This window comes from Dunckerocampus dactyliophorus, chromosome 16 (assembly GCF_027744805.1).
Source record: "Dunckerocampus dactyliophorus isolate RoL2022-P2 chromosome 16, RoL_Ddac_1.1, whole genome shotgun sequence".
Lineage (NCBI taxonomy): Eukaryota > Metazoa > Chordata > Actinopteri > Syngnathiformes > Syngnathidae > Dunckerocampus > Dunckerocampus dactyliophorus.
The window spans coordinates 7,697,258-7,708,528 of record NC_072834.1 but is presented as its reverse complement, the minus strand read 5'-3'; the positions used below and the strand labels follow the sequence as shown (position 1 = coordinate 7,708,528).

Sequence of the window (11,271 nt, the reverse complement as noted above, 5' to 3'; positions counted from 1 at the left end):
ACATCCTTTGCTCTGCAGGGGGCAACAGCAAGGCGTACACGTCACAGTGAAGCAGCAGTAGAAGAAGACGGCTGGCATTTAAACAAATATGGCACTATCGTATAATATGAGTCTATTAATAGAGACCAAGTCTAATAAATACAATATATACTGTAAGTGAGCATCCTTCCTATAAAGTGTGTTTATCTGTTTACTCAATCAAACAAAATAATTGCAAGATTACTAAAATAATCAATAGCTGCTGCCCTAAATTGTTTTATTTGAAAGTTTAACAACGATTCCTATTGGAATAGTTCACAAAATCACTTTATGATTCGGTTTTAGGACGGATTCATAATGAAAACTGAGGCACCGCGTGCTCATCACAGCAACAACTTTTCAACAAATCTAATGATGGATTTTTGCACAGCATTGTGTGGTTTTGAAAAACAAAAGCAACGGTTGTCTGCATTTCAGAAGTCAGTTTGTGTTGGCAGTCAAAAGGCCCTGATAAAAACGAAGGCCGCTCCAAAACAAAGGCGACCCCTGAAAAGAAGCTAATGTGAGATGAATAGGAAGGAAATAGTGCAAACCACAGGAGGTCATTAATGAGAAAACCATAAACTTCCAAAGGAGTCCCAGTGGCTTCGTTTTTTTTCCCCTGTAAGAGTCCCGGGCTTTTAACCTCAACGCTTATGTGGACTCTGTTCACTCCACTGATGTAAATCTTGATGTACGCAGAGCTAAAAATTTGTAAATAATGTTTGCATTAGTTGTTTCTTGCAGTCTTTATGCCCCCCTTCTCCCTGCTCTCTGACCTCCCTTGTCCCTGACTCTTACCCCCCTCTGTGGTTTCCCATGAGCCTCCAATTGACTCAATTAAGTGAACACACAAATACCATATGCTTTAAGATGTTAGTTCTCACAAAACGCCCTTGCAGCTGAATCGAGGGAGCGGCCAGAAGTGGGAACTTTGCTGAAGAAGAAATGTCCTCCCATCCTGTGTCTCTGTGATCTTTTGTCGTTTAGAATAATGTCCAGTGGAAACATCAGCGTGCCAAAAATGGCAAGAGGGAGAAGAGTGACAATGCAGGAAAGTGAAACAGTGAATAAGGGGAGGGATGGAAGGGAGGATCAGAAAAGTCAAGTGAAAAGGAGGGAGGAGCGGCGAGCAGCCATCAAAAGTTGTTCTGCGCCGCAATTCCGCTTTGTTTTGGCCACAATAACGTCTCCTGCATGTTGGCCTGCAGCATGACATTCGGCGGAGAGAAATAAGGCAAACAGAACATCGCAAAAGGCGCTTTGCCGCCTGGGCTTTTGTACTTGGGGGACTGTTCATGGAGGAGCAAAGGACACAAAACGTGGAACAAAAGGGGGCAGTGTGGATGGAGGCACTATCACTGACATCCCCAGCACTTTGAACAACTTGTCAACGCAGACACTCAAGCGCCTCCACTCTGTCACAGTCGTGTACAGACCCCTTGAAAGGCCTTGCTGACCTGCCCATATCCCTTTGCTGGGGTTCAAATGGCAAGAAGCCTTCATTGTGTCTGGGGGAGTTCATTAAATTCATTGGTTTGACCTGTTATTTCTAGGCCAAAAGTCTGCTGATTTGGAAAAATGTGAGTCAGCCATACGTAATCGCCTGGTGACCTTCGCAGGGTAACAAACCCCTTTGAAGAGCATTTCAAGGCTTTTATATGAATGGGGTTAAAGGGAAAGTTGGAGACATATCTATAGCAGAACAAATGGATTTACATCAAAAGGGAATTTGAAATAATCCAAAAATAGTTACACCTCTAATGGTTCTGGAAACTTTTTTTCTTGTAATATTTACATTCGGATGCATAGCGCGTGTCAGAACCCAGGAGTTGCCTCAGAAGTATTGCGTAAGCAACAAATATTATAAAACGATAATGTAATGATAACGTGTTGGCCGCCGATGATGAAGTAAACCCGGCATGCTGAGCCTCTTAGTTCCCACAACGTTGTGACATTTAGATGTAAATTGACTCATTAGGACGGCTAGACTGTCCGCTTTGCATTTATGTCCCATTTATTCTTGTCAGAAACAGGCCGGGGACCACTGCACTGCCTGTCCTCAGGAATCTATTTTGAACAACTTTACTTTTATTAGGCCCACTTGTATCCATCCATCCATCCATCCATTCATCCATCCATCCATCCATCCATCTTCTATGCTGCTTGTCCTCAACTTGTATCCAGCTCATTTATAATATTAAAAGGGAATAGATCTCAAATTTCATATAGATGGGTATGAATTTGGAATATTCTGTATTTCCAGTAGAAAAGAACTTATGGCCACGTCGGGATGTCCAAAAGGAGCAACTGATGTCAGTATTGCAGAATGCAACGGTAAATCCGTCCACATTACAATAATAAACAAAACAATACAGTGTTTGTATTTAAAAGTGGCCGTGGAATGTCTACAGCATTTCTTTTGACACTTGAGTAAATTATTTCTTCCATAACTCTACCGTAAATTGTATAATAGATTCTCACATATTGAAGTTTATATTGCTGCAATGTTGACAATATTTTCTGTACCCTAAATACTTGATGTTTCCAGCTAGGGAACATACCTTTTACTTTTTTTGTTCCCAGAGAAGCTATAAAATCTTATCCTGGAATGCAAAAATGGATTCCTATGGTAAAGGAATGGGTAACACTGTAAGCAAAAGGGCTTTTGCTTACAGTGTTACCCATTCCTTTTAAATTAATCAGTGTCCGTGTACAACCAAAATTTGATTAAACAGCCACCAAATGACAAATCAATTGTTCAAGGTTCAGCAGAAAAGCATTAATACACTCATGATCGAAATTTTGAAACCAGTTGAAAAACTGCAAGAATGTACTTCAAAATACAATTCGGCTGCCGCTGTCAACGGCATTTGTGTCGACGTCACCTACATCACCCGCGTCACCTCTGTCTGTCGCGATCGCGTCGCTACTAAAGGCAGATCCACCGCCAGACAAGCTCTGTGACAGTGTTAGCGGCCTGTATTTTTTGTCTCCGTTCGAGTTCTGCACGTGTTTCGCCATTTTCCTCTCTCAACCCGCAATCCGTCTTCTTCATAGACAGTCCGTCGCTGCCGTTTGGAGGAAAAGAGAACTGTTGCCCCCTACTGGGACAGAAATACATTGCCTACAAGTCAGAAATTCACGCACAAGATGAATAAGACTTTGATCTGTAGCTTCCGTGAAAAAAGAAGAAAAGACGTCAATAGACGTCTTTGGCAGTCAACGTTACTTTTTGAAAAGACGTCATTAGACGTCGTTGGCATTGAAAGAGTTAAAAAAAACAAAAAACAGCTAAAATGATGGTACCGTTAACTTGAACTTGAACTTTTGAGGCCATGCAATCAAGCGATTTCTCTTACCGTCATTGAGACTTCTGCACCTGCGGACAGGTGTTTTGGCCCACTGCTTGTGAGCAAACTGCTCTCCACCTGTCTGAGCTCTGAAGGGTGCCTGCATGCTTCAGCTCCTTCCACAGATTTTTCACAGAAGATACAGTGGATCTCCACGCATTCACGTTTCAGCATTCACGGCCCTGCAAATTTGCAGGTTTTTGGTTAAAACATGAAAAAAAAAAAAGTTTCATTACAAAATATGCATCTCATTGAATGTCGATAATCATTTATAAATATGAGATAATACTGGTTAACTGTACAGAGCATGTATCACTAGAAAGCGTCGTCTTTTTTTTGTCTTTTGTCTTTGAAAGTTTGTCTTTATGCTTCACTTATACTGTTTTTTTCATCAAGCGTTGATAATTCCCACTTTGTGCGGTAGTCGCTGAACGCACCGGATGTGCTGTGAGATGCAAAAGTTTTTTTGGGGCTACGGTAGCACTAGCCTTGACAGTAAACAGTCAGGTGACCAAAAGTTAACATATGATCGTGAATTGTTACAGGAATTACAACAGGCAAGCAGTGTGGATTATGCAGCTTGAAGAAACGCCTTCTCGAGCCTGCTTTCCTTTCGCCGTAGCCTGATGAGCAGGATAAAGGTCACAACGTGACTGCGATTTCATCTGTTCATGGATCATCTTACATTATCATTCATTACTGGTGAATAACTGTACTTTTCATACTTTAAATGTATATTAAGTGTAACTGAATTTTCACATTCTGCTTTGACAGTGCCTCCTGTTGCAGTGCGTGGTGCTCCCTGTGGTATTTATGGGATCAACAACTCTGGTAAGAAACTTTTTATTTTTTTTAATCCTTTTCACGACGCATAAGGTCGGAAATGTAACTCAGAGTAAGCCACTAAAACAAAACATTTGAAGGAGTTAAAAACTTTTGCAGAAAAGCGCTGCTAAATTCTTGTGTCAATATGGATTATATGAGGTTATTAATTGTTGTCTCTAACTTTGGACAGAACAGTCGCTCTGGGACTGTTGAAGTGCATGGCAATGCTTTAACTGGCCAGACTCCGTCACATTCGAGAAATACCTGTCTCAGCCAGAGATCATGACAGAAATACTCTATAAATATCTATCTATCTATCTAGCTAGCTAGCTATCTATCTATCTATCTAGCAAGCTAGCTAGCTATGTAGCTATCTATCTATCTAGCTATCTATCTAGCTATCTAGCTAGCTATCTATTTATACTGTAGGGAAAAAAAATCAGGATCTGACTTTATAGCGCTGTGCCTTTGTAGCTGTTCTGTATCCTGTTACTGAGTTTTGTGGCATATAGCAGTGGTCCCCTACCCCCGGGCTGCACAGAAAAAAAATAATTTCTTTTTTATGTTTTATTTTGAAAAGTGGCCAAATTCTCTCTGTTACATCCGCCTCACTTGACGCATGTCCATTGTGCGTGTGCTAACTTTAACTCATGCCGCACAGATAGACTACTACTGTATTTTTACCATTTTTCTTTCACCTCATATTTGGTCTCCAATGCTGATACTATGTGGGAATGCATAAAGGTAAGTTTGGATGACTTATTGAGTGCTGATGTGTACATTTGTCTCAAGTTAATTCATGCTAGCGCACTGCCTTCTCCCACACACGTCAAACAACGATGTAATAATGTAATAATCTCTCTGGAAAAACTTGGCTGGAACTTGAACTGGTGGATGGTGGGTCGGCATTCATTTTGTGCTTTTAATTTGATGTTATTCATGTCTTAGTTTTACACAATACATAATAAATAAGATAAATTAGATCGCTATAATACGATATAGTACGAACCCCCATCTATCTGTACGACTCCATCTATTTTCCATTTTCTCTTGTATTTTCAAACATCCTGTATATTGCAACAATAAAGGCAATTAAAACAGTAATTTTAACAGCAACAATTTATAATACACAAAAGTGTTTAATTACAAATCATAAGGAATAAGGTGTTATACAGTCTAAATCAGTGATGTGCGATAAGGTTCACGGCTGGTGAGGCACTGACTCGTTTGGATTATTATTTTTTTTTTTTTACGTTAATACAGGTTGACCATTAAGAGAAGAACCAAAAACGAGGAGAATCATTCACTTTGGTTAAAGAAAATGTTTCCTGATACGCATTGATTTATTTATTTTATGAACTAAAAACCATTTTTGTTCTTACCTTTTATTTGTATATGAAGTACATCTTGTCTGGGAAACGTTCTGATACTTTGTTGTAAAAATCTGATGAGTTTTGGTATGTAATCCTCCATCTTGGCTGTCAAATTCATTCGTTCATTTAGCACAGCATGAAAATATATTGCATGCATTTTCTTTTTACTAGCAGAAAGAAAAAGAAAAAAAAAAAAACGCTGGCTTTTCCTTTATGGGAGGGCATCAGTGACAAGCACCTTCCAACTCACTCACGCCTGACTCCTTAAGGATGCAGCGGTGCAAGTGCCCAATGACATTTGTATACATTTTATTGTCTGATTAGCAAGAATAATGATGTCACACTCACATTAAAGACATTATACAGGTTGTACAAAGTCATGGTGTATGATAAATCTTTCTGCAGCATTATATTATTGGCGACATGCTGACAAACAGAAACTGGCAGGCGAATGATCCAACTCAGTGTGCACTCAGACGGTAGGCGAGGCTTGCTCACTAAGCCGAGAAGCCATGTTCAAGGCGGCCTTAGGGGTCTTCCATGTATTTGTTCAGGAAATCTGCAAATTCAGCAAAGTTTTACAAAAGAAAATGTTAAAAACGATTGGAATTATACAGGCTCTGCCTCCCCTGACCGCACGTCACTGGTCTATATGAAAGACAGACACGAGTGCTTTACATCATAATGTACCACCCGGTCGTTTTTTGTGCGGTAAAACAAATTCAACACCAATATAATCATAACGGATATAACGAGCCTCTTGAGTAGGCCACCGCGTTATCTTTTTCATCAAGTCAGCGATAATATAAAAACACTGAACTAAACCAGGGGTCTCCAACCAGGAGCTCTCCAGCGGATTTTGAGTACTGCAGCTCACCAGTGGCTCAAAGAATATTTGCTTCAACTTGTAGAATTTTTGTAACTGTTCAATTCACACATTATGCCTCTAATTGTTGACAAATTACCACAAACTAGATCATTAAAACAAGATGCAGATGAACAAAGTAGTTATTTGCTGACGTTTTGATATGAAAGGATATGAAATGTTGTTAAGTTGTGGCAAAACAAGCTCATTCGGTCTGTTCAAAATAAGCTATGGATATAAACGTTACAAAAAAGAGCAACTCTCAGACATTTTCCTTTTTTAAAAGTAGCTCTCAGAAGAGATAAGGTTGGAGACTCCTGAACTAAACCTATAAACACAATTAAAATGCTGCTTTTAAAATGCTACAATTAAAATGCTACTTTTTTCCCCAGTGATTTCTTTAACACTTTTGTTTGCCTGTCAAACGAGGTTTTCAAGTAGAACTGTGTGGGAACTCAACCGGTTACTTACCAAACCACATAACCACCTCTTATTGGGACATTAGTCCAAAAAAAAAACCCAAATCTCTTCTGAGAATAAATGTATATATAAATGTCTTAATAGTAATCCTCTGGAATCAAGAATGTCCATTTGCATCAAATTGAATTTTTGCCTGAATTTTGCCAGGTTTTTTTTACGCTGTCTTGGTTCATTTCATGTGGCAAATTACTTTGTTTGCCCTGTATTGTATTATTCCATGAAACTAAGTGCCCAAACAAAGCACCCTACTGGTTCCTGAATCACTGTCCCTGTATTTTTTTTTTAAATTGAGTGCAACTACTAAATAACCTGCCATGGAGCCAAAGAAAGTTGTGACTGCCTGTAACTTGATAAAAAGAAGCTGACAAACACTGTTAAATTCCAGTGTACGGAAGGTCTACATGAAAAATAAATTCCACCCATTCATCATTTATAATTATTTTGCATTGTTTTCTCCATGTGAAACTATAATTATTCTCAAACTGTATTTTATTCTGTTTTCATCGGACGCTTTGGAAGAAATTAATAACAAAAACCGAGGTTCCACTGTACAAGTACCACCAGTTCACTCAAGGCCATGTTCACCTGTTAAGGCCTCTTCCCCCACCCCTCCTTGTCACATTACCTCTTAGCTCTTTTTGTCAGCGTCCATCACGCTTAAAGATTCATTGGTCCCTATAGACTCCAGCAGCCCAAACATATTGCGCCATTCAGCCGGTACTTATGTGTCATCTGTTATCTATTGGACTGGTGTTTCTGCTGAGCATATGAATGATAATCAGGCCTTTGTGTGTCCAGAGAGGTGCAGCAGGATCTGTGCTCTGTGATGTTGCCTCAGGGGGAGATTAGGAGGGGCAGCCGGCCCTCTGTGTCACGTCGACAGTCACAGCGCCCATCGGCGGCCGGCCCAAACCCCACTGGGACCTTAAATCCTGTTACACTGTCAGCTAAAACCATCATTTGTATTAGAGATGTGTGGGTGTTTAAGTGCGCGTACATATTAAGTGAGGGGGGATAGTGTCTTAAACTATGAATTATTCATACCGAAAGAAAAGGAGATATTGACTACATCTCCATAAACAGACTGCGCTCTTTATGTCAGTGGGCACGAGATCTTTGGGTGTAATTGCATAAAAGCCCCTGAAAATGAGCTCCTCCTGCAGCACAGCAGGCACTGGTCAGTGTTATCAGGGCTGAATTTGAGTGATGACAATTGTTCCAAGTTAATATCTTATAAATAATTTACTCTTTCAAATGCTATCCCTTCCCCTTTTATCGAACATTAACATTTGGAAGTGTCTGCAAACAGCTGTAGCTACAGTATATAAGTTATGATGATGCCTGATGCTCCTCATAAGTGGCTATACACATGCATGCAAGGAAAGTATAATATGAGTGGGCTATTTGCCGATATTTCCCTCAGTAACAAGTGATTATGGCGAATGAGATTCTTTGCACTTCTGGCCTGCGCCTCCAGAGGGAGGTCAGAACTATTTGTCAGTCTCCAGTTGGGATTGCAAATTGGGATGAGCCTCCCTGCGTGACGACCCACGGATCTCTCTATTCGTATCCACGGGGTGACTGATGTACATCATGTGGGAATTAGTGCTTTAATAACAGCTTGATGTGGAACAATGACTCAAGCTGGCACATTTTGTAACTTTTTTCCCCCAACGTCTATTTTTTTTTTATTTGCCTGCAATCTAATAATGCACATTGCAACTAAATGCTGGCAGTCTAATTAATGAACAAAATAAAAATGCCATCTTTTTTTGTGTGTGCCAGCGATTACAGACCTCTCTTAAAGGGTTCAACTGCTCCTAATTTACTGTAATGGTGAACCCTAATTACAGGTCCAAGCTTTATTGGACATTAGTGGTGTGATGCTGAACACATTAGGGTCTCTTTTAAAGGACCCCATTTATCCTCATGTTCAAACAAAAAATACAACCACACACAAGCGAGTGTGGTCTATGGTTTAAATCCAAGATCTTGGACGTTAATGATTTTCAAAATGTCCAACTTAAAAAAAAAAGTTCCTTGCATTCGAGAGTCGTGTTGAGAGCGCCTTAAAGGGAAAGAAAATGTTTTCCTATTAGTTAATTGAATGAGCGCGCAAGGCGAGGCCGCGCTGCTCCATGACAGAGTAGCCTTTGTTGCGTCTATCCGCCGCTGTCACACACTTTAATTCGACTCTCTTTCTCCCTCATTGAAAAGCCTCCACAATGACATTCAATAAGGGCCGCCGAGTGAAAACCTGGTTATTTTTACATATTCTTCCAAACCACCACCACCCACACCCCCCGTCCTGGCAGGGGCCCGAGCAAAGGAATTAATCACTGCTCTTTAACAGCAACTGCCTGCAGGCAATGACTTGTCTCTTTTTTTGTGGCCAGAAATGACACATTAACCCTAAATCGGTATGCGTAAACTTTACAATTCAGTTGTTGTCTTTGGGTACAAAGTGAAAAGTATAGAAACAAAATGCATCCTTCTCATGATATCTGTGCAGAACAGCACACAATATTGTACGCTGATTTAACGTCAATCCAGTCTTGGCTTTTTTGGGGGGGGGGGAAGTGGCAATTTAAGCAGTGTTTTATGATAAAATAAGAGTGATGATAAAAGGCAGAATGGGGCAGTGCCGCCTCTCGCGGCGTGGGTGGGGCTGACAAGAATAGACTACATTATGCAGTTCATTTAGTTAACAAGTGAAATAATGGGGAAGCGTGCAGTGGGAATGCCGAGAGAAAAGCACAAAACCCTATTGAGGGCTCTTGGCCGCTTGCAGCGTAACCGTCACATGGCCGCAGCACTCGCGGGGCCTATTTAAGGAGCCTCCGGCGCGCCTTCAGCACCACTTCGCTGTCCACGCAGCCACGGGAGAGCAGGCGCGCACATCCCCAAGCAACAGGCTCCAAGCTTCACCCACGACTTGCGTGCTCGTCCGCAACCATGCCGAGGTCTTTTCTAGTGGATTCGTTGATTTTAAGGGAAGCCAACGACAAGGGGAGCGAGAACAGCCCGCCTCTATTCCCCTACGCTGTGCACTCTGCCGGCCACCACCCGCACGGGCTGCCGGGCTCCTGTCACTCCAGGAAGGCCGGGCTGCTCTGCTTCTGCCCGCTGTGCATGGCCGCCTCCCAGCTCCATCCATCTCCACCGGCACTCCCGCTCCTCAAAGCCTCCTTCCCGGCATTTTCCTCACAGTACTGCCACACGGCCCTCTCCAGGCAACACTCCTCATCCAACAGCATCAACCTCGGCCACGGAGCCGCCATGTACCAGGCCGCCTACACGGTCCCGGACCCACGTCAGTACCACTGCATCTCTATCGGTGAGTTCCCGGAAGTTTGTGAATAAAACAGACTTTCACTTGTGTGTCACCACATGCACTGACTGTTTCTTCTCATGTGTTTATGCAGAAAGCAGCAACAGCAAACTTCAGAGCAGCAAACGTATGCGCACAGCCTTCACCAGCACGCAACTTCTGGAGCTGGAGCGGGAGTTCACCTCCAACATGTACCTGTCCAGGCTCAGGCGCATCGAGATCGCCACCTACCTCAACCTGTCCGAGAAGCAGGTCAAAATCTGGTTCCAGAACCGACGGGTGAAGCACAAAAAGGAGGGCAAGAGCGGCTCAGGCGGCCCAAGGACTGGCACGCACGGCTGCAAATGCTCGTCAGCAGCCAGATGCTCGGAGGAAGAGGAGGATGACATGCCGGTGTCCCCTTCATCGTCCTCCGAGAAGGATGATGTGGACTTGTCCGTCTCCCCTTAAAACTCCCTTCTGGAGGATTTAAAAAAAATACAAGCCAAAAAGACTGTTACACTTGTGTACATACAAAGAGAATATTTAATCAGGCTATTGTCCTGAATTATTGTATAGATCAGTATACATGTTGTACGTTTTGTATGTAGTTTTTTTCTGAAAACAGTCGATTTGTTGTGTATTTGGAAACCCAAATGAAAACAAGAACACTGAGTAATAGCATTCAGTATTTGGGTGTATTACGGGATGCAAGATGGGGACACATTTCCCTATGAGCCCACCCTTCAAATGTTATATTCAGTGTTACTGCAAGAATATTTATTTATTTAAAAATGTTGAAATAAAAACATATTTCTGAACCGTGCAGGTCACCTTGTCTTGTGGGTCTTTATTTGCGCGCCATTGAGTGCGCATTGGGGACGCGCGTAAACTTGAGCCAAGTTCATGTGTGAGCTTGCTCGATATGCACATTATTTGCAAATACAGATGATAATATACGCTGCTCGCGCAAGACGTGTTGGTTATATTTAAAAATAAAGCAATCAAATAGTAACTGTAGTTCAGACCTTAAAGAGGCTGCACGTT

General features: G+C 41.8%; 1 protein-coding gene across 1 annotated transcript; it reads left to right on the top strand.

The window, feature by feature from the left end:
• Positions 1-9,614: 9,614 nt before the first annotated feature.
• On the top strand, positions 9,615-11,045 carry gsx1 (GS homeobox 1). The gene is made up of 2 exons (XM_054755409.1): positions 9,615-10,251; positions 10,340-11,045. Exons 1-2 carry the CDS (start codon positions 9,870-9,872, stop codon positions 10,693-10,695), a joined length of 738 nt encoding a protein of 245 aa, XP_054611384.1. The 5' UTR covers positions 9,615-9,869; the 3' UTR covers positions 10,696-11,045.
• Positions 11,046-11,271: the final 226 nt, after the last annotated feature.

Bases quoted from the DNA above. Each gene is read 5' to 3' on its own strand.
- gsx1 (XM_054755409.1), top strand. From the start codon at position 9,870: ATGCCGAGGTCTTTTCTAGTGGATTCGTTGATTTTAAGGGAAGCCAAC. The intron at 10,252-10,339 runs GTGAGTTCCCGG...GTGTTTATGCAG, and splicing joins GTACCACTGCATCTCTATCG to AAAGCAGCAACAGCAAACTT.